Source organism: Agelaius phoeniceus, chromosome 1, assembly GCF_051311805.1.
Source record: "Agelaius phoeniceus isolate bAgePho1 chromosome 1, bAgePho1.hap1, whole genome shotgun sequence".
NCBI classification, from domain to species: Eukaryota; Metazoa; Chordata; class Aves; order Passeriformes; family Icteridae; genus Agelaius; species Agelaius phoeniceus.
The window spans coordinates 128840725-128864865 of record NC_135265.1 but is presented as its reverse complement, the minus strand read 5'-3'; the positions used below and the strand labels follow the sequence as shown (position 1 = coordinate 128864865).

The 24141-nt window shown below is 36.0% G+C and overlaps 1 protein-coding gene across 3 annotated transcripts in view; it reads left to right on the top strand.

The window, feature by feature from the left end:
- Positions 1–24141, top strand: part of ZFPM2 (zinc finger protein, FOG family member 2) — a 309611-nt gene that overhangs the window by 42363 nt on the left and 243107 nt on the right. For 2 of the 3 annotated variants that reach the window (XM_077187041.1, XM_077187047.1), the window contains exon 2: positions 15015–15173. The exons of the other annotated variant lie outside the window; for it this stretch is intronic. In XM_077187041.1, the coding sequence (XP_077043156.1) occupies positions 15015–15173 (159 nt within the window). The remainder of the gene's footprint in view (positions 1–15014; positions 15174–24141) is intronic. 3 annotated transcript variants of the gene reach the window in all.

Genomic DNA, 24141 nt, shown 5'->3' with positions numbered 1-24141 from the left:
GAAGGCACAAATACTTTGGTTTGCATTGTGTGCAACTCCCTGAAATTTGATATTGCTTGCCAGAGAATACTGGAAGGACATCTGAGGACAATAACTGGCAACAGAATAACCCTTAAGGATATTTCAAGCCTGGATATTGATGATGAGAAAAAAAATGCTGTTCTGAGTGTTTCTTTTGCTGGGACATCAAGAAAACCCTCAAAAGGGTGCATAAAAAGATAAAACATATCCAGCAGCCTTGTGCTAAATAAATAGCAATTACATGTTGGAAGTGGTATGATAACAATAGTTTCTGCAGTAGTATTGACATAATAATCTAATGTTATTGATAGTCATAATATATGAATTGGTTGTAAAATGTTCTAAATTAAGGTATATTGAACCACTGTATTTGATAGCAATTGAGTGGCAATGATGGCAGACGAATGGAGGAGGAGGAAAACAAAGCATAGAAGAAAATTATTAATCTGTAAAAATTCATGTCTGCTTCAGCCTGCCATTCCATGGTCTGGTTTTCTTATGCTGCAAGTCTTTAAATATTTTTAAGTTTTCTGGCGTGAGCTGGGAAGAGAATCCACAATTCCTCTCAATCTTCACCCCCAGGAGTAGCAATATATTGTAATGCAATGCAAGGTGACATTTCATAGTACTGCAGACTGTAGCGTTTTAGTAATGTCTCTACTATAAACATGTCCATCTTGAAAACCTAAGTATTTTTGGAACAATTTTTGTTACCATATGGCATGACAGTGTAATGCAGCCTGTGACAAGCAGTGCAGTGAACTGCTTTTTGGTGTTTCCTTCTGTATTATTAACCATGGCTAGCCATTTTTATCAATATTGCTATTATATTTTAAACTTTCTGATAAAAGCAGTCTTTAAATTGACCCTGTTTAATAGTAAAACTCACTTGAGTTGGTTGTCCGTGTCTGTAATGAGTAACATCCACTTTAACCCCTACCTTAGTCCTGGATACTTCTTGTATTCCGAAGTGTTGTGGATTCCTGCTTTTTTTTTTTTTCAGAGCTCTCTGAGGTGTGACAGTCTTGTGTAATATTTGCTGTTGTTTGCCTTTTTGATCCCTACAAAGCAGAAACTCTATGCCAAATTCATTCTATATTCAGTTCTACTCACCTTAGTACCGGAAGATGTAAGGAAAAACAGAGAAGAGTGCTCAGAGGATCAAGAAGTGAAATATCTGAGTAACTCTTAGACTGTAGTGTGTGAGGAAGATTAAATTGTAAGAACACTTGCCTTTTAGTAAGGTGATAATTTAAAGGGTCATGACAAAAGGCTGTTAGTATTTGAAGGTATAAACATCTGAAAAAATGTGTCTTTAGAAGAGTTATAATGAAGAGGGATAAATTGAAACTGAAAAATTTTCCTATGAGTACTAGGTAAAATGCTCTAAGTGACTTCTTTTCCTTTAAAGTACAGTTGTTCTGAGGAAGATGTGTAAAAGCAGCATCTTGATCTTTAAAACTGAAACAGGCAAAGTATGATAATATCAGAGGATCAGTTCTCATTTTCCAGGGCAGAAGTGGCATGGTATGATTGCTTTCCTACAGGCCAAGTTAAGTGATACCAACTTTGATTAACTAAGCATTATTCTTCTATGAATACAGTGTGTGACATTTAACAAAATACTGCATTGGATGTTGTGTGATTGCTAAACATACTGTACCATGTGCTTCTGCATTTATGAAGAATGGAAAGAGTGCTTGCAATTTTCCAAAAGCTTAGGGTAGATCAGCAGCAGACAGGAGAAATGCCATTATGCTATAAAACTAAGGGGAAGATGGAGTGAAGAGCTTGTCTAACATACAGTGAAACCCTCAAGACCAGATGCAGGAAGTGCTGATTGGATTCATGGATCCTTGCAGCTGTTGTCTCAGTGCTATCAATGGTGCTAAGGCCTGCATCTAATTAAAATCTCACTAGAGCACTTGTTCTTGGTTTGATAGTTTTGGAGGAATTCAGGGATATTCTTCTTATGTTTGCTTCCTTTAAGTCTATTTGATGCTGGGGTTGGAAGCCTAGAATATACTAGAGTACTCCAGAGAGTTCTACTGGTTTCAGATCCTGGTAAGATAGTATGAGAAAATGTGCAGCATCTCCTGATATTAACAGTGAATCACAGAATGTTTGAGGTTGGAAGAGGCCTCTGGAAGTAATCTTGTCCAACTTCCCATTCACACAGGGTCACTCAGATCAGAGAGATGTGTTAGTAGCTATGGCAAGAGATTTTTAAAAGTCCAATTATTTACGGGAGGTTACTTAGAAAAATTACTTTCCTTTTCATTAAGGGGAACTACATTAATCAATAAGTCTTTTGGAGAAAATAGTTTATTTTGTGGATTAATTCTTTAGTAATTTTTTGACATTATTTCATGATAAACCAATAGCAATTTTACATAATTGGAACTACTTTCTTGCATCATAAAATTACAAAACCTTACAGCAGCTAGAAGTGTTTTAACACATTAATACAGACAGAAAACGTTATGTGGTAAGAATACTGAAATGTTTCCATAAGTTATGCTATGTGTAAGGATTTAAAATACGAAATGATGAAATTCAGTACTAAAATTTATTAGCAGGGAAGATGTCAAGGATTAATAAAAACACAAGAATGAAAAATATAACTAAGACATATAGAATAAGGTTCCAACCTTTTTTTTTTAACAGTGTCTTCCTTTACCAGACCTTTTCAAAGTATTTAGCTCCATGGGAATTTTTTTATAAGTGGGTGTTTCATCAGTTAAGGTACTTCTAAATATTTAGAAGCCTATTTACTTTGGAAATCAATATTTCATATTCAGTTTCTTAGTTTTCTTTTTGTTCAGCCTTAGAAATTTAAGATTCTTCAGAGTATTTTGCAAACTTTGTAGAATAGAATGTTGCAAAATGATGCAGCTCTATTAGTTGAACTTTGAAAATCTTCTTTGAAATGTAGAGTTTTAGTTGTAGAGTGGAGCTGTCACTTTCTTGAATATGCAGGTGTTTATGCCTTTAAGTGATAGAAAATAACAAATAACTCTTCTGGATTTCATTTCTTGCAGGAAAAAATTGGCTAATCCAAAACATAAGCCAGTCAAGGATTTTTTGATAATCAAATTATATTACTAGTAAAGCCAGTAAACTTTGCAAGTGAGTAAGTTTACTGAGAAGACTTAGTCTGGAATAAGATTACCTCATTTGAATTTGGCATAGAGAACAAGATATTAGGAAGGTTAAGAGTATAGGCAAAAAATGTTGTCAGAACTATTTGCTATGAAAAAAGAAAGAGGTGATGGGTTATCAACTCATCCTTGCCAAAGCATCCAATTGTATTATTCTATAAGTTGGTTCAGCAAAACAACAATCATGATAAGAGGAGAGAAGAATGAATTCTTGTTTTGATTTCATGGTTATTGCTTTGAGATTTGCATAGCCTCATAATAACACTTACCAGCCATCTGGTTTCCAGAGGAAAAAACTTTTCCTTACTGAAAAGGCTAGGACATAACATGCACCATTTAAAAGCTCATTGTCTGGAAATGACATAATGACTTTCTGTTTTCAAATTATTAATTAGTGATTAACTCAGAAAACCAGCAGGTTATGCCAACTCTAGGGGACATACAATGTATTTTGTGCAACCTTTCAATTCCTACCAGTGAGGAATCAAATTAAAATAGTAAAAAAGTGAGCAAGGATATTAAAGAACTTAAGTACATTATAACATGCACTTCTAATTAATTTTAAAAGATTTAGTTTGCTTATTTGTATTTTGGGGTTTATATACATGAATATATAAATAAATTTAAATGACCTATAAATGTTGTCTTTCAATAAATTCCACTCTGTATGTGACCTAGACTGTGGTGTCATTAAATTACATATTCCTGAGATGTGATGATGAAAGTCAAGGTTTTTTCATGGTGTTGGTAAGATGTATATAATGATGAAGATTAATAGTCCATTATATTTTTTGTTTACATAATAAGTGCTGTAATACTGTAATTCTTTGATGAATCTTTAAAAAAACCCACACAAAAAATGCACCCTTAAAATTTCACCCTTAGGGTACATTATAGTAAATTACACCGTTATTGTAACTAATCATAAATGACCAGTTAGTGGGAAAAATGAGATATGAATGTCCACAGGAAAAAACCCAAAACATTATTATTTCTTTGCTGTGGGTCCTCAGGTAGGGATTGTTGTCCATGGGACAGACTCTGCTAGTGCCCAGTTTTTGGCTTGTTGTGGCTAAATACAGCATAGAATAAATAAATGCAAACAGAATAATTTTATTCTACCTGACTTTTTTTTCAGATTATTTGTTTTTTATTAAAATATACTCAATTAGTTTAACTTACAATCTGATTTATCTTACAATCTGATCTAAGGATTTAGTTCCAATTTGAGACTCTTTAGTTTTGTTCTGCATATCAATAAACTCCCATGATGGGATTAAAAATAGCAAATCCTCTGTAGGTATTTAAAATTCAAGGCTCTAAGAATCTAAGTGTACCCTCAACAAGTTTGCTGACAATACAAAACTGGGAGGAGTGGCTGATAAATCTGAAGCCTGTGCTGCCATTCAGTGAGACTTGGGCAGGCTGGAGCTGGGTGGAGAGATGCCTAATGCAGTCCCACAAGGGCAGGTACAGGGTCCTGCACCTGAGGAGGAACAAGCCCTTGCCCCAGTACAGGCTGGGACTGACCTGCTGGAAGGCAGCTCTGTGGGAAAAGGACCTGGGAGTCCTGGTGAAGAGCAAGCTGTCCATGAGCCTGCAGTGCCCCTGTGGACACAAAGGCCAAGGGTGTCCTGGGGTGCATCAGGAAGAGCACTGCCAGCAGGTTGAGGGAGGTGATCCTGAGGCACATCTGCAGTGCTGCGTCCAGTTCTGGACTCATTGCTCAGGAAAGACAAAGAACAAGTGGAGAGGGTCCACTAGGAGGGTTATGTAGATGCTGAGGGGACAGGATCTCCTCATTTATGGGGAAAGGATGAGTGAGCTGGGCCTGTTACTCTGGAGAAAGGAAGGCTGAGAGGGGAAACTTTTCAAAGCATATAAATACCTTAAGGGTGGGTGTCGAGAGGATGGGGCCTTGCTGTTCAGTGGTCCCCAGTGAAGGATAAGGAGCAAAAAGGGCACCAACTGAAACCCAGGAAGTTTCATCTAAATGTGAAGAAAAACAGCTTTACTTTGTGGATGACTGAGCACTGAAACAGGCTGCCAGAGAGGTTGTGGAGTCCCCTTCTCTGTCTAGGGACTCAAAAGTCCCTAGACACAACCCTGAGCAGGTGAACCTGCTTTAACAGGTTCATATTATTGTCAAATTAAAAGAACCTCTATAAGCTAGATTACCATGCATTCTCGTCCATGTCTGTGAGAAAAAGATAATGAAGTTTGTAGTTTAGTTAATTCCTAACTTCTCAGCTTCCCTTTCCTGATACTTTAGAACTGGCAGTTCACATTGAGCACGGTGGTTATATCCATTTGTGTCTGTTATATCATCTGCTGTGTTTCAAGGTTTTCCCTTTAACCGTGCTATTATGTTATGAATCAGTTTGAGTGTGCTGACTTTTTATTGAGGTCTAACTCAAATTGGCACTGAATTCTACCTACAATCCTTGTAACTTTGGTCATGTTACTAGAAATTGAATTTGGGCTATCTTCGGGGGCTTTTTTTTTCTGCAGTATTCTCTGTTTCACTTATATAAGCAAAAGATATGGGGGAAAAAAAGCAATAGTAATTTGAAGAGAAATAGTAACTGGAGAGAGAAGTCATAGGTTCACTACTGACTTCTGGATGCAAAAAGTCCAGATTCCTTTTTTCTGCTTTTTTGATTTAATTGCGTGATGATGTACAGAGATGAGAGACCAGTTTCCATCTGAGGAATTGCAGCTGGAAACAAAAGATGAACAGGAATTATCTGCAGCTACATACAAACTTAGAAAATATGAAATAAATAGAAGAAAAAAGACCCCCTTTATTTTCTACAGCAGTAGTGTGTCTTTGCTGGATGAGAAAAATGTGAGTATTTTGTCTTGAAACTGGGGATGTAAAATTACAGCGAGTAATGAGTATGTATTCCTCTGATCCCTTAATGTACTTGATGTGAGGTTCCTCTTTCATCGTAGCTAACATGCTGGCCATTAAATACACTGCAGCAGCATCATTAGTGGCTTCAAAGTGCTCCTACTTGCATCCCATTTTTCCCTCCAGCAGGTGAGGGAGAACAGTGATTAGCAAATACCAGTATGTGTCACTCACTGCACATGTGATTGTTGCCAGTGGAGTCCTGGGTTTGGGGTAAGGGCAGCACTGGCGTTGGAAGCAGAGTGAACTTTTGCTGTCCTCATGGCTCTGAAAAGCTTTCAGCTCCAAATATCACTTGGTAAGGTAAAATTTAAAATTCATCCTGTTTGGGGTATGATGTTTGAAACTGCTTTGCCACAGCAGTATGTGGTGAAGGAGATGGGCTGTAGAGAAAGCTGTCCTGGGTAGTGGGCAGTGTGTTACCTACCTGGCAGAAATTCTGAATGGTGAGATTGAGAGATGGAAAGAAAGTCCTCTTACTTACCACTATCACAGTTTGCTAGGACTGAAGGAAAGTATTTACTGAAAATTTCTGGATTCTGAATCCTCAGAGGATTTCCCTCAACTGCTTAGAGCAGCATACCATAGATATTATATGACAGGTATTGGTGTAGATTGGTTGGTGTAGATGTGTCTATTCCCTGCTCTCTTAAGCTGACTTTAAAAAAAACCCTACAGTAGTACAACAAACTGAAAAGAGAGTCTGGGTATTGTTCTAAAATTGCACCTTTAATTTTTACCTACTTTGTAGTAAGATGCAAGATGAGGGATTTTTCTTTATTAGAAAGGTGAATATCAAATCTTAAAATAAAACCTGTAGAAAACAATACAAACGTATTAAGGAAAAAGTTATAACTTATACCCTTTTTTATTTTTGCATTTCATTTTAGGGAAGGAGACAGAATCAGTAAGCCATCTTCTTACATAAGTGGTGCTCTCTTTTTTAATTTTTTTTTTAAGGCTGTAAGTTTAAACATTATCATCATACTTATCTAGCTAAAACAATACACTAGAACTGGAAAATATTTTCATGAAAAGGAGCTGTGTATCATGGGGCAAATGATATTGCCAGTATTTTGAATCAGATTGCCAGTAGTTTCAAAATTTGTTTTGTAAAATTTAGCAGATGGGAATCAAACAGAAATAAATGATGGATGTAAAACTGGCAAAATATATAATAATTCAGGGGAAAATGCTTCAGGCATAATATTTCTGTGTAAGGAAGCAGGAAATCTTCCTTTTTTACTCTGTTAAATTTAAGAAAACCACTGATAAACTACCATTGTAAAAAAACTACCATTGTAAAACTATTCCTAACATGAAAAGTTATCTAAAAGGATCACAAATGCATCTCTGAGAACTTTATGTCCAGCTTGCTGCTTGCTTTAGTTAAAAATTCCCTTCAGTAAAATTGGAAATTGGTGCACTCTGGCACTGTGGCAGTTCTGTGTTGCTGCTGTGATTTTTGTAGGGTGCTGAGTCACAGTACTCATCTCGTCCCCTTTGTTCTTCCCTTTCTCCCCTTGTATCACCAGAAACACACGGAACAGCATCTGCTGTGGAGCATCTGCTGTGCAGCTGTTACAAGTGTAGGTAGAATTAAGACATGGATTTTGGCATGAGCCCCTGCTTGAAAACGGAGGTCTGATATTTAACTGCAAAGGTCTTGCAGTTCATGTTCTGCGCGCACTTGCACACTATTTCTTGAAATTAATGTCTCCCTAAGCATATTTTCAATGGTTCCTTTTTCATCATTTCACTTTTATTGATTGGAAATATTCTGGCCTTGGCTCTAAGAGCAAACTGACCATGGGCACTGTTAATTTTGTTGTGGCCTCTTGGATAATGGTAAGAGAAAAGAAGACAAGAGGATAAATGAAAGTGAAGTTCCAAATTACTGGAAAATTTAAAGGTCTTTGAAAAGTTCATATACAAGCACAGTTAATGCTGTCATGCACCGAAGTGCCAAAAGACCTAGCAGTGAAGAATATTAATCTACTTTAATAAAATCAAAGGGTTCATTTTTTTTTTGTAAAGAAATAATTTGAATAAAATTTGACCCTTTCTACAATAGTCTGTGGGTCAAATTGAACCTACTATTAAAATTCTCTAATATCTTTCTTGTATTACCATTTCAAAACTCAATTTAAATATTCACAGAGCTCCTTTTTTAATAAACTTAACAAAATTCAGGTAATTTCCTTCAACTTTCTTGATTGAAGGAAGGCAGTAGGTACAGATATAAAAAGATGTACAGCTACAAGCAAAACCTGAAATCAATTATATATAAGAAATAACATAACACATGGAAAGAAATTAATCAAAAGGAAAAAATTCTGCTATATGATTTTCTTGGTCTGCTACCTGCAGGCAAGGAACGTAAATGAAAAAAAAAAAAAATCAGCATTCTTCTTACAGATAAGGGGAAAATTAATAAAAATATTTCCTTCCTACCAGATCCCCTGATGCAACTTACGTTAAAAGTGAGTGGCTGCAGGAAGAACTTACGTGTTTAAAAATAACTTTTTTTTTTCTACAGAAATACATTTTTATACCTTTTTCTTGCTGTTAAGCTCAATTACATCAGGTTGGTATAGATTTATAGTGTCCAAAATATGTTTCTTTTCCTTTCCCTCTATTAAGTTCATCACTGAATCATGCTCATAAAGTTCCTCCCAGTTTGTGAGTGGGAAATGGTTCATTCTGCTTGGATGCCCCAATGAAGATGTAAGGAATTGCTTACAAACAGGAGCAATCTTCCAATCTGGACAAAAGTTCTGAAGTTCAGCCAATTTGCTAAACAGACTGGAGAGGTTCAATATGCACACAACACACTGCGTACACTGCATTTCTTAAGTATAGCTCAAAATGTAATAGGAATAACAGAAATAATTGAGTTAAGGTAAATAACTAATAAACTCAATGGACCAAAGATGATGGAGAAGGCTCTAAGGAAGTCCTGTATGTAAAACTTTCCAAGAGGAAGAGAAAACTGAGTTATCGTAGGATGTCTTCACTCCCTTTGCCATGTTTAAAATGAAATAAATTGAACCCTCTCTTTTATTTTTAGTATTCCTGACTGAATTTTTAGAAAAAAACTTCCCTACAATGTGAATTAATAGGAATTGTTTGCCTGCTGCTTGTCTTATGTAATTGTTTCTACTTGGAAGGAAATGTTCATGTTGAAAGAGGAGATAAATGGATTGATTTTTCTGAAGCTTTTCCCTCTGTAATCAGAGAGCATCACATACCTAGGTCTTACCATAAGCTAAGGATAATCTGTATGTGGCAGCATGTTTTCCTAGGAAATACTGAATGGATCCCACAGAACATGCAAAATGTCTGATGTTGATCCAGTGAATTTCAGGCTTCTGATTTATTGAAGTTGTTACTATTTAATGCTGCTACTACTAATTATACTCATTAACCTCTCCCCAGCCACTCACCGTCAAGTATTGTAGGCTTTCTGAGGCATTCTTAATTTGTTAAGAGCACTGATTTATGTTGCTGCTGTGGGAATGGAAGAGAATATCGGTAGGTGAGAAGGAAACTAACCACTTCACATTTTCATGAGATAATTATTTCAACAATACTTTTCTGCTATAGGATACAGGCATTTTAAGTGCAAAACACTGGACAGAAAAGCATATTAAGCACATGCCTAATTTGAGCATGCATTTAAGTGGTTTCATTAGGGCGAAGTCTGATGAATTTGACTATGAGAAATTATTACAGAACTTACCCAGTTTAGTGTTATTGAATTTCGATTATTTCATTACAGTTATAGTACCATAAAACTGGAGTCAAGCATTGATGTATCAGGACTAATGTGCTCAAAGAGTTCGATGCTCAAATTTGTGTTAAGAGGAGTGTTTATTGTAGCAAAAGTGTCTTTTGTTAAGTGAGTGTAAATCCTTTTTTGAGAATCCTTATTCTCACACTCTTATGTTTTATTAAAATTATTGCAGTGCTGGTTTTGTTTTGTTACATGTAGCCTGTCCTTTTCAGTGCTGAGGTAGCATCTGTTACTCACTGTGTTGAGATTGCCCCTTAGGTAGCTATCTTTGTGGGCTTGCATCTGTATGTTTGCATTTGCATTACAGTATATGATATTTTAGGAATATTTATTTATTTAGTATTTAATAATAGTGCTAAAAAATATGTCCTTGAGTGCCTGTAAATCTGGTACAAATTAGGGAGCACAGCTCAGATTTCCCCACACTGTGCTGGCAAGTGGCCTCAATCAGAAGTAATTTTCTCCATGAAGGCACATGCAGCTCACTCGTCAGCCTCTCCTCAGTGGATACTGTTATTTGTATCAAATTATATGTGGTGGTTTCTCAAAGTGGACTACTGTGTCCACTAAGCCATACAGATTTCTACCACATTGACTATTTCATTGCTGTCACTAGTTGTACTATTTTCTACCGTGTCTTGCTTACCTCTGCTCATTGCAAAAAGACTTGAGATTTGTGTTCATATCAATAAATATTCATGAATTGGAGGAAGTACCGAGTAAGTAAACTACTCAACCCCTCTAAATCCTCTGTTGTGCACAACATGATTAATTTCTCATTTTATAAAGGAAAAAGTTTATTTCAGGGCCTCATGCAAAATACAGAATGAGTTAATAGAGACTTAATTTGCCTCAAATTAAAGTATGCCCATTTAATATTAGAAATTGAGGTTTTATCTGGTGCAATCGGGAATTCTTAACTATTCATCATTATCAAGCTAATCTGAAGCATTTCAGAATCACCTCTCCTTATATTGCATCACATTCTTTTACAAACTGCTAATAGAAAAAGAATTGCTGAAATGAGAAGACAAACATCTAGACTATCTCTGGAATTAACTATTCATCTAAATTCTTAAACTGCTTAAGTTTGAAATTTTACTGCTTTAATTATTAAAGACTCTAATCATATCTCAGAGCTGTTTGTTTTCAGATCACTGTGACACTCAGATGAATTTCAGTAGTAGCAATTTTTGGATTTTCATTGCTCTGTCATTATGGCTACTGGTTTTAAAGTGACACTTAATCAGCAGTTATTGAAAAGGACTTTTTAGCAGAGCAGGATGAGACCTTACCCCTGGTCCAGTTGAAATAAGAGCAGATATAGCAAATGTTTTGCCACAAGTACTTAATAACATGATGAGTTTAAGTAATGGGAGTAATACTATTAAATTAAATCAAAAATTTGAAAGAAATGCAGAAGGTAAAGCATGGTACTAAAGTAACTGATTAACCTATATTTGGACTATTGAAGGTAATATTTCAACATAATAACAACTGGGGGGGAAAGAAAGCACTATCACCGAAAACAGTTGAAAGGAACTCTGTTTTAAGACACATTTATTTTTGTCTATATGAACAAGTAGTTTAAAGTATTTTAAATCAGGTAAAAAGTTGCAGTAGCTTTTGTGCAGGTTGTTCCCTAGATAGAGGAGCTAGTAAATGTTGATAACCTACCTATAAGTCTTTGAACCAGATAAATTCTTAGTTCTCTAGCTGATGTAATTTACTGGTACCAGCTAGAGGTTTTTGCTGACACCAAAATGACCAAATCAGACAAACATAAGCCTGCATAGTTCATGTTTTTGCAATTTTCAAGAATATTTAGTTCCATGTGCTCTTTATTGTGAGATTCTGAAAATGCATTTTTGTTTATTGTCTGTTTATGTGTAAGTAATTAGAAAAAGTAGTCAAGAATAGAGAATTTGATCTATTTATATTTCCTTGTAATGGCTTTGGATTTTAGTATTTTCTTTAACCCAAAGTATGTTTGAGTGATAATCAAAATGGTCCACAGCAGTCATCAATTTTGAGTTCCCATGAAATTAGCAACTGAGAAATACTTAATTTTGATCTTATTCTTGGGAGTTGGTCTTATTCATGTTGTATAATGCCTTACTCTTCACTTAAGTTATCAGTTACAATACACCAGCTCTGGGCATGAACTGGACGTATTTTGACATTTAAATAACGAAAGACAGCTCAACATGCGTTAAGACGGAATTTGTCCCAAAGATCAGGTTGTAGATGGGTGAATTAGACAAGACAGCAGCTGCCTGAAACCTAGAAAATTATTTATGCATGGATCCTCCATCTTGAGTGTTTGTAATTGCTGGTGTTTGGGGCACAGGCTCTGATGCTAACCCCTCTTAGTTAAAGCTCTGCTGTGTGCCCGTATGCACCTGGATAAACTTCACTGGGTTTTGCCATGGGCTGCACCTGCAAGGCAAAGCCTGGTGTAGAGGCATGCACACCTCTGATCTCCTTGGGATGTGACAAGGTTTACATTTATGTTTGCAAATGCTTGGACATGTAACTTTAGGAAATGTTATGTACCTGTTTGTACATAGGATATATCTATCGTAGCATTAGTCAGTATTTTTTCTAGTCTGATTGACTTAAAAAATAAAGTCCCAGCCCACAAAATGACAGGGGTTTGAACCAGTGCTGTGGAGTTGGTGTGTACATTGTATTTCTTCTCCTTTCTTGGAAAGGGTGTCAATGGAAATTATAGGGTGTGTTTCCATGACTGCTGCAAATGAAAGCATAGCAACTGCAATTCTGTTCTTTTCCTAATTAACTTACAGTGATGATTAACTTGCTGATTGCGTATTGGGGACCTGATCAAACAAATGGGTTTAACACCTAGAAACAGACCTAAATGTCATGTATACATGCCAATTGGATTACTTGCAGGTAAATTGCTTTTGCTGTATTTTGTAAGATACATTCTGAAAGTCAATAACAAAGAGCTAGTCATTCAGCAGGAAATCAACTTTTACTGAAAATATTGGCTGAAGTTAAAATTTTTTGCTCAGATTTAAAATAGTTGGAAAATTTATTAGGCTTATAGCTGCACTTGAAATGATGCAAAATTTGGTATTAATACATTTTTATATGTGGCAAAAACTTACATTTCCCTAAAATAGCATATTTTTTCCTAGTTTATTTATCCAGGCATTACTAGGAGTACACACCAGTAAATGGCTCTACAGACAACGTCACATATTAATAATAAAATGAAATTTGAGTATTATTTCTGATAGTTTTTGCAGAACCCATTGTGCTTTCATTTCATGAACCTGGACACATGTGAGGTGCCTGGAGTGCCCACGTTCAGCTGCAGCACACAGCTCCAGCATGTGCTCGGGCTTTGTTCTCTGCTCTGTACAGTGCCATAGCCACTCTTCATTCCCTCTGCATATGCAGTTGCTGGATTTTTTCCCAGCATGGCTGGAAGGTGCAATTAACAGTAATGGATACTTTGATAGGGAGAATCTTTATTTCTTCAGCCATAATAATAGCCCCTTATTTTAGGAGCTATATTGTTGAATGACAGCTACTGTTGGAGAGTATGTGTCTACAAAAGTGGGCTCATTTGGTCAGATTCTCAGCTGGCACAGAGAGTCATATTTCCATGAAAGATAGTGAGCTATATTAATTTATGGAATCCCAGCTGGGAATCTCAATCAATTTCAATAAAAAGTAACCATCATATTCCTCTGAAGCAAGAATTACACAACCTAGCCTAAAGTGAATTTTTCTGTTTTAATAAATGTAGGTAGTCACTGGTTCATAATAAATTACATAAAATTAGAGAGTAGTCAATATTTGATTTCTTTAAAAATTTATTCCTTCCTTTTCATTGAACACAACAGAATCATTTATGTATTGTATCTCAGCATGATAGATTATATAGGAATAGTGTATTTAATTCCATAAAACTATCATATAAATACAAATCACATTTTTTTTCATTAGCTAGCTCACTTTCATTTTGAAGAAGAAATACTCAGTCAATTATAAATGAGGCTACGCTTTCATTGGAGAGTGAAATACGTAATTTTTTTCAAGCCTCAACCATGTATAATGAAATCTCTCTTTTGAAATCCAGTCTTAAGATGGATTTTGAAACATACTGACATTTAATAAAATCTTCGTTAAATTAAAATATGTTCAGTTATTTCAAATCTCTATTTAAATCTAGGTGAAATTCTACATCCTGCAAAAGAGAGTCTGTAGCAAATAGTTACTATTAACCAATGATTTTGAAGTGTGTGTGTATATAAGAAAGATTTTAATTTTTGAGTATATTCTAATTGGTAACCTTGGCATTATGTGTAATAATCTGTCTGGTGCTGTCCCTTCAAGAGGATCTGTAGCAGTAGTATCTCTAGGTAACTAGGAGAAAAGTTAAAGACCTCAGACCTACCATTTCAAATTCAAATGCATGCCCTGTTTCTGTAATTTGTTCATATTTTTGTAGCCCTGGTCTGGCAGTTTACCAGGACATTTGTGTGGCCTCTGTGAAATGAATAAATAATCTCTTGAGTCCTGTCCATTGACTGGGAATCTGTTAAAGAGTCTGGCGTGAATGATCACAGATACCATTAGGGGCTGGTTGAAGCAAAATAGCAGAATAAGCTGAAGTTTCTGCTGTCAAAACCTTTGTAGTATTTCACTGTTGTCTGTACTTATAATTTGATGAACAAAGCTTGTAAAGGAAACATTTTTAAGTACTGTAATTCAGCATCAAAAACAATCACTAACAAACAAGAGAAAGCTCTTCACTGTTTATATAATTTTACAAATACAGCTTTGATTTCAGCTGTTAAAACTGTCTGTGTTTAATAGTAGAATCCAATGAATAATGAAAAACCCCCATGTGTGAGTATTATTAATACATATTATTAATGACACTTTGCATATTCTGAAGTAATCACCAAAAGTCACTCTCAATTTCAATTTCCATAAAATGTTATTTGTCCAATTCTAATAAGTGCTGAACACAGCTGCGAAAGGAAAAACTAGCTAAAGAATGCCAGTTAAAAGTTCACTAAGGTTTTGTTTCACATTGTCCTGTTAGATGGTTTTGCCACAGTGTCCCTGATTCTTTTTTAAGGGCCCCTTGAAGATGCTACTGAGGATGAAGAAGAAGAGTGCCTGTCTGAGGAAAATGATACTGTCTCAAAAGAAGACTTTCCGTTGGAGGAAAGCTTTTCTGCAGAGTTTGAGCCTGAAAATCTGAGCTGTGAAGAAGTGGAATACTTTTGTAATAAAGGTAATCATTGTAGCCAACCTCTTGAGAGAATACTGGCCAAACTTTGTCCAATTGGTCAAAGAGATTTCTTGGTTTAAAACATACAAAAAGCCCTATTAATGCTACCTTAAAAATAGGAAAAAGAATCACTTGGGAAATTAAGTCTGGTAAGGAATAAATATTTAAGTATGTTGAAGGGACATGAATCATCTTGCCTTAGTGTTTTGCTACAAGTGTTATTTTCTACATATTTAACTGTAGAGAACAGGCCCCAGAAGTCAATTATTATCAGATCTGAAGCTAGCAATGCAGCATGTCTGTTCATAGCTTTTTTGCCTTGGAAACATTGCTAGGAAAGCAGATTGTGTCTGTAGATTCTAGGATTAAAATGGAGTTTATGATAGAATTTATTATGCACAGTAGAAAACTAGTGCTTTGTGAAAGGATAACTTTTGAAGTTGCAAATACCTTTTTGGTGTACTTGTTACTTGTGAATTATTGAAGATTGAGGTATTTTAGCATAAGACACACCAATTCATTCTTACCAGTTCAGTCTGCAAGGTTGTTCTACTTCCCAGTCAGCTGGCAGAAAAACACACTATTGTTATTTGGAACATTGAATTAACCTTCTTCCTGCCAGATATCCACTTGATTGCTTTATTGTTTGTCTTCTGCAGGTAAGGATGCCTATTAGCTGAAGTTGTTGTGGTGGTTTTCTTCTGTTAGTCCACAAATCCCTTGGGCATTTGGATGTTGATGGTTTCTCTGTCTTCTGTTCTTTCCTGGATATTGACATACATTTTCTCATGATAACTTGATATGCTTCTGGTTTTGTATTATTTTCATTTGTCTTGGACAACATTGGATAAATCCGTTTGACGAGTCAAGTGTTCTGACTGCAGAATATCTGTCCTTCCTGGAGAGTCTTCAGTCAGCAGTGGCAAAGGCATTATTATACATTTCTATATATCCTCTATGCAGCTTCTACAGGTTCTTGATACTTAGTAAGTTACCCTAAGAGATCAAAACATTCTAATCGATAGTTTGGAATTCAGCTGCTACAAATCTTACTGTGAAGAGAGACAAGATTATGAAAGGATTCTTTACAAACAGGAAGAATTTATCAATATTACAACTGCAATGTGAACAAATACCAGAATTACTTTGTGTTCACTGGTTCACATGCCTTTCAGACACCATTTTCCTTAACATGAAAAAGTCCTCCCGTTACTGGCAGTACTAAATAAATATTTAAACCACTATTTGCATAATTGTTACGCTGGTGTCTCTTGAATTCCTCCTGTCAGCAGTGGAATACTATGTCCCACTATTAGTTCACATCATATCAGTTTGATTTAGTTACTTCTCTCTACTTCTTACTGCATTTCCAGGACCCACCAGTGGAAAATAATATGGTTTTAGGTGAAATCAAGAAAAAAAAATTTTTTTTTAAAAAACAGCAACCAGGATTGCAAATTTACATTGAATTTCAGTTTGTCTTGGATCTTCCCTTTAAATAAACACCTCTTTCAGGGAAATCACTGAATCACTGTATTAAAGAAGATCAGGCATCAAATGGGAATACATTTAAATCTGAATCTTGATTATATGTTTTATTAAGGACATCTGCTGATTCTTCAGGCTAAATGCCTTCTGACTTCCCAGCAGTTTGTGTGTTGTAGTTATAAAAGAATCTTAAGTCTCTTCAGTGCAACTGCTGCAGAAGAACAGTTGAAAAGAAAATTTCTAAGGATCAAGGGGCACATAAAATTTCTAATATACCTCCAGCTGAGGCAGTGTGACAAAAAGTCCCACTTTGAAGCAAATTGGGAATCTCCTTGGAAAAGGATGGAATGGGAGACTGGAAGTGTGCTGGGTTTTTATTCATGTCTCAGCTTCTGTTGAATGTCCTACTTCTTCAGGGTCACATCTTAAGTGTCATTAGCATGAGGCTGCCTATGTTTTTCTGAAGATAAACCCTAAGAAGACAAAACTAATCTGGAAAGCAAATAAATTTCTTTTGTGTTCTTTTCTTAGTAGAAGGGTTTGTGACTCTATTATATAGTAAATACTAAAAATTAGACTAATTCTTGGGGTTTTTTTTCATGAATCTGTTAAGAATTCCTAGCCTTTTGTTTTTCTTTGTAGTGCTTCAGTATTGAAATTAAAAGATAGTATGAGAAATAAGCTTTTCTTTTTTTCATAGAAATATTTTTTAACATTGTGAATGAAAAGTCATTATGAGAATGAAAAAGAATGAAAATGAGATGTGTACCAAATAGGTTAGGGAACAAATAAAGGCAGTCTAATTTCTGTTTTGAGGGTCTGATTTTTGATTTTTCTTCTGCTCTTTGATAGTATTGGCAGCCTGTAATTGACAAATATTTCCAAATAAGGGAAAAGTAAGTGTAGATCTGTGTTTTCTCATGCAACAGGTTTTCTTTCCCCAGAAATATGTCAGAACTGGCATGGGAATCCATTATGCTATCTCTGAATTCTGCCCTTGCTAACATGGACCATTAATGGTTTTAGAATTTAAAGGTGTTTTCTTGGATATAAATTTTATCTGTCCTGTCTCCCTATTTCCCTCCCCTGGGGTTTCTTCCCAGCTGACCCAGAACAAGAGGACAAATGAGTAGCGGGGCTTCCTGCAAGAATCAAGAGGCATGGGGAACAAGTGACACAGCTGTTGGGGAGGAGGTGTTTGTGAGGCTTCATCCATGGTATGTTTTTTATACTTACCCAGCTCTGTAAATTCAAGTACCACCTAAAACCAGGGGCTTTTGCTGTACAAACTAGGACTGAAGGCAAAAATTACTGAAGTTGCAATTCATTTTGAGGAATGAGAATAGAGGACTTACAGGTTCACAGATGGTAACTTTGGCTTCTTAAAGAGATTTTCCTGTCAAAGTGTTCCTGATGGTACTATAAGAGAGAGCAGTCCCTTACTGTCTAAATTGCAAAAAGGAACTTTTCTAAAGCCATACTTTTCCCATCTTATTTGGATTTGTGAGATAGCTTCAGCAGAATAGTTGCCAGAATTTGGAGGTGAAGGTGAAAGCCTCTGCAAAGTGTGAAGCAAATGAATCACCTTGATTGAGCTACATGACATTTTACAACTTCTCTATTTTCAAAATTTTGACTCTCCGCTTTTTCCTTCTCTTTTTACTTGCTAGTGGCTTTTATGACAAGGAATCTGGAAAATTCTTTCTCTCCCACACTTCTGCAGTACCACAAAATTAACTTCGCTGCATGTGGATATTTATTCCTATGTAGTCTTCATTTACTCTCAAATGTGAAGAAGTGAACAACAGTTTAAGCATGTAAATATCCAAAGGTGAAATGGAAATTACCCACCTACTATTTGTCAGGGATTGCTTTAAGCTTCCAACTCTGTTTTTTTTTTAAACCTTTTGGATTAAGATCTTCATAATTGACGGCAGTTAAGTTTGATTTGTTTGCAGTTTTGACAGTGAGATAAGAAGAAAGTATTTTGGAAACAGGATAGTGGTGTTCTCCTACAAATCTGTACTAATTTCTGTGTTTGAAGTAGAAACAAAAACTTTGTAGAAGGTAGCCTTGATGATAGTGCATTACATTTTGTCAGTTTGAAAACAGCCTTTGAAAAATGCTGTGTCTGTTTAGTTACTACAAATTGCTGTACTACTAATAAAGAGGGTATCTGATGATGCTGTCCATACAAAGACTTTATTAGCCTGGAATCTCCCTTGCTGAATATTTTTTAAACTGTGGGCATCTGGAATCAGAGTCTATATCAGATTAAGAATTAATCAGATTAAATTCAGATGTAGAAAATTTATTACTTAAATGTCAATATTCCAACAGTCTGTGTAAGGAGAAAGTAGCTTCTCTCCCATGCAGAACAGGGATAGGCTGGATTTGGAAGCTAGGAGATAGGACATAAAGATTAAATTTTGTCTACTGTAGGTTGGAATAAGAAAATAAGCTGATGTTAAAAGAGGTGAGAAGTGCGATATCGGTAATTGCAGAAGGAAATATAGAAGGAGGGGAAAAACAACAGAACAATACAAAGGCCAAGTTGAAGGTGATGGGGTGAGAATAAAAGTTCTAAATCAAGATTATTTGTGAAGTGAAGTAGTTTATAGCTGATTTTCTAGTCTCTGATTGCTGTCATCCTGCCTAGGTACTCTCAGGAAAAATAAAAATAAAGTTCTTGTGTCTTATTTAAAAAAGTTTGCTATGCTCATATGGTGTCATCTTTTACTCTCTGTGAACAGGAAGGAGAATAGGAGCCTTGGTGACTTGATAGTGGTGGTAACTGGCTAAACAAATCCTTGTGACCTTCCTAGCAGAAGTGTTCAATGAGGGTTTAACTTTCAAAGGAAAATTATCTTAAGCAATAAAAGAGATCACTTGAGATTAGTAGACAGTTAAGTAGCTGTGTTCACAGAAGGAAAGAGGCAATGGAGAAGAAAATAGAGGAGGTTCATAATCAAAAGAGCAAATGTTGGACTGTTTCCAGAAGAAGGAGGCAAACGGAGGAATGTCTGTATCTGATAATTAGTGATAGAAGGCAGGTTCATTTCTTGTTGCTGGCCAAGACAGTTGAGTCAAATTCTCCTGTCCATTGCTTGTAGTATGACTATTGCTCTTGTTCCTCATGTTATAGGTTTTCCATGGTTACTTCAGCACAAGGCAACATTGGCACCAGCCCTCAGTGGAAGGAGATTCAGTGGCCTTAAAACTCCTGGTGGCAGATGGGAAAGCAAATGGGTTTTGCTCCACAGTGTTAACTGTGCTTCAGTTGGTGACATAGGGTGATAGGGAGGATACATGAGGTAGGATGGAGAATGATTGTTTCAGGATGCAATGATTTTTTGGTCCGTAGCACACACTGCTATGTATGTCTGCAGCCATATGTGTTTGCAGCTGGATGAGTGGTTTGGGATCCTGATACATTGGTTATCATTATTTGTGGGGAAAGAGGAAAATCGGGGGAATCCAGTGCACTCTGAAACTCATACAGTTCTAAGTCAGCAAGTAGGAAACACAGGGAATATCTGGCCTGGATACTGAGTGTATACCTGGTTCTATGTTCTCATATTCTTGGGCAGGAAGGGATGAGTTCCAAACCTGAACTAAGTTTTCTGTTCATGTACACATAATCATCCTCATGTTATGTTGTTACTAGCCTGCCTGACCAGCTTGGGACTGGAATGTTTTATGCTAAACCATGTGACCTGATTGTGCAGGCAGGCTTGTGATTCAGAGAAACAGCTGCAGTGTGAGTTCTCATACAAGAAAGCATACACAAAGCTAAGTTCATCTCTGTATTAATCTATCCCTTCATACTTCATGTAGAAAGCTATCATGCTACCATCTATAATAACACCATGAAAATTATTTCCATGTGTCCTTTTTTCCTCTGGAGTATGACTTTGTGTCTGTGTGTATGCCTGTGTGCAACTGTGTAAATATTCCTTACTTACATGTTACTCATGTAGTGACTAACAATGTGCTTGCTATTTTCTGCTTCTGGATCCAACAGTAGATTTATGCTTTCTTTTCTCCCCATTTTTTTAACCAGGAACATTTTGATAAATTTTTTTTTTCTTTTTCAGTAATGGATTTCATGACAAATTTCTACCACTTTTGCTATAGGATCAGCAGGAGGCAGCTATACCATAATCACTTTGAGCTCAATAAGGAGATCTTTACAGGCAACTTTGTTCTTATTTCTTAACGGGATTAAGAAGCTCAGCTCTTTAAATTCTTGCATATAACACTGACATTTCGAGGGTGTGTTTGGACCAAGGAGTTCAAAGAGAAGGAATAGAAAAGAAAAGCCAATATGACTTTGTTTTTTACCTTGCTGCAGGAGCAGTTTGTGCAAATCGCCTATAAGCTTATTGACCTGAATCTTTGACTCCTTGTTTTCTCTGGATTTGGCTGGAGTGTAGACACTGATAGAGCACTGATAGAGGTGATTGCACAGCCCTCGGCTTTGCTTGGCACCAGACACCCCCCCTCCCTGTGCCTGACATTATCTTTCCCTGGCAATACTTCTGCTCTGCTGCAGCTCACATTCCTTTAAATTTTTTGGATTATTTTAATTCATTGCATTTTATTTATGTAGACTTTCTGACTAAATGAAGGATACATACATTCTTTTTGTTAATCAGAGACAGGAGAGGACATGTATCTATTTTCATCTCCTAGGATAACTAGAATACGCATAAGAACTCACAGCACTACTCCTTCCAAGAATGCAATAGTTACATCTTACTGACTTGTCTGCATGTTTGTGACACTGTTGGATTCTCATATTCCCCAGAGTAAGGGTTCTCTTACATTTATCTGTATCATATTCAGCTGAAACAACTTTAGAAGATGAGGCCAGGGGATCTCTTCACTCTCTACAAGTACCTGACAGGAGGCTGTAGTGAGATGGGGTTCAGTCTCTTCTGCCATGCCTGCAGTGAGAGGATGAGAAAAAATGGTCATAAAGTGAGACAGGGGAGATTTAGATTAAGATTAGACGTTAGAAAACCCTTTTTCTCTGTTAGGCATTAGCGTGGTGAGGCACTGGAATAGGTTTCCCAGGGAGATGGTGGAGTCACCACCCCTGGAGGTGTTCAAGAGGTGTCTGGATCTGGCTCTGGGTGATGGGGTGTAGGGGTTGCAGTGACAGTGCTGGGTGGGCAGCTGGACCTGATGATCCTAAAGGTCCCTTCCAACCTTGATGATTCTATGATTCTTCTGTACTTTTTGTCAGATGCTGAATATGGACAAAGAAAGGAAGGGGCTTTTCTGCTAAGCCTTTGAACAAGGCTAAGTCAATTAGATTGGATTCTAGCAGGGTGAAAGGGGATCTTTTTCATCTGAACATCAGCATTTGCTTTGTGCTTTACCTCTTATGGTTTCTCATTCTTTCCTGCTACGGGAGCTCAGAGGACCACCTGTTTTCTTTCTAGAATGGAAAAGAGATATCTGAAAAGGTTGAAGTGATTTTTTTTTCCCCCCACCATTCACTAGAGAGCATGTAAGGGCTTCCAAAACAAAAAGTACAAGATTTTCTATTCTGTATTGTTTTTATTTACTGCTAATCCATGTTTAAATCTGTCAGGTCATATTTTCAGTCCTGCTTAAACCTATGTAAGTATTAACATCAACTTTAGTTGGATAAAAATTTGACCTAAGTTAAACAAGCAAACTCTTCTTCTAATCAGGACATTAAATAATTGGTCATCAAGCAGAAAATTATATCTCAAAAAGAAACTAAAAATCTATTTTTCAAGAAATAAATACATAGATCCAAATAACAACATTATTTTAACTGTACAGAATTAAAAAGTGCAAGGAACACTTAAACAGCTTACTCAACTTTAAGCAGTTTATCAAAGCAACTCCAGCCTTTCCAGTCAGCACATTTTGGTTTTCTCAAGAACAATGAAATTCTGAATTCTATCTCAGCTAGGGATATAATTCATGAAGGGATTATTTGGTTACAACAAGTAGTGTAATGTCCTCTTTCTAGAAAGTCACAAAACTTGAACTTGGAATGACTTAAATTTGAGGTCAAATTTGACAGAATATGAATTGCAAATTAATAGGGATAATCTTCTTTAAAACATGGGATGCATAAATGACGAATTTCACCACATGTTCTCAGTTCAGGTGTACTCTACGTCTGTTTCTAATTTTGTTTATAATGAAGGTCCATTTTGTCTCTTTCTTGTCTTATTTGGTGGCCCTGACACAAAAATTCTGCATATGTTTGCAGAGTTCTAAGACATGGCTGAAAAAATTCTTGTCAACCCAGGTCTAAAAAGCAGACTTACAGGTTGTGTACTATATGGGTATATTTGCAGTAATTTAACTCTGAAAGGATCAGTAAAAATAAATAAAGCAAGTGCCACAATTATGTCATCATTGGATAAATATTGATAAGACAAATATTATTGCTGGATAGAGAAAAAGAAGCATGAATTTTTGACTGCTAAGTATTTTTTTGGTGTTTGACTCACAGAAGCCTAGACTGGTTTTGAAATCATGTGTAGTACATCATGTATGGAGGTACACACCTGTAGTGATGGGGAATTGGTTGCTTTTGATATTGAACCATCTGAAAGGTTGATTATGTCAAATAAAAACATCCAGTTGTTTTCAACAAAGTAAATTAAGATTTCACTGTATAGGAACAGGTAACTTTTGCTACTATTTATGTAGCCATGTGTGGAAGTCACATAAAAACTGGATTTGTCTATGATAATAATTTCAGCTGCAAAGTATAAAATGAGGTGTTCCTGGTTGGATGAAGAATTCTTACAGGAGATTGAATATTTCTGCAGTAGGGATGAAACAGAATTGTTATATAATTAAATTGAAATGTGAATGTGCAGAAGAGCCTTCAAACTTAGAATTTGAAATTTGCTAGAATTTCTCTGAAGTGATGTCTCTGTTCTGCTTCAGGCTGGTTTAGAATCTCGTGGATTGGTGATTTCCATTGAAGTAATTTTTGAAAATTTTATTTAGCAACAGTCTTTATTTGTGGCATGTAAATATCTTTTAAAATGTGCCTCTGCTGCTTTTCTAACCTCCTGCTTAGAGCTATGTAGCTTGAACCCCAGCCTAGTACTTGCATATGTCTAATAGAGTTCTTGTATTTGAAGTTTTAATGGGGAAAGATTGAAAAGATGCTAGATTTTTTTTGCTTTTTTTAAAAATTGATAGAAGCTCTCAAGTAGCCAGTATATCTGAATGATGCTCATTTGTAGTATGGGTCTTTAGAGTTTCTCCCTAAAAATTAGAATATATAAATATATGTGTGTGTGTGTGTGTGTGTGTTCTGTGTACACATATATACATATATATATTTAAAGTCCATTAATAAAAAGAAAGTCAGGAATACAATTTAGAGAATACTTTCACTGTTCTGCAGGAAATACATTTGAATGAGTGATCCTTGTCTTGAAAGGACTTCAAAAGCAAACAGTGGCGATAATGA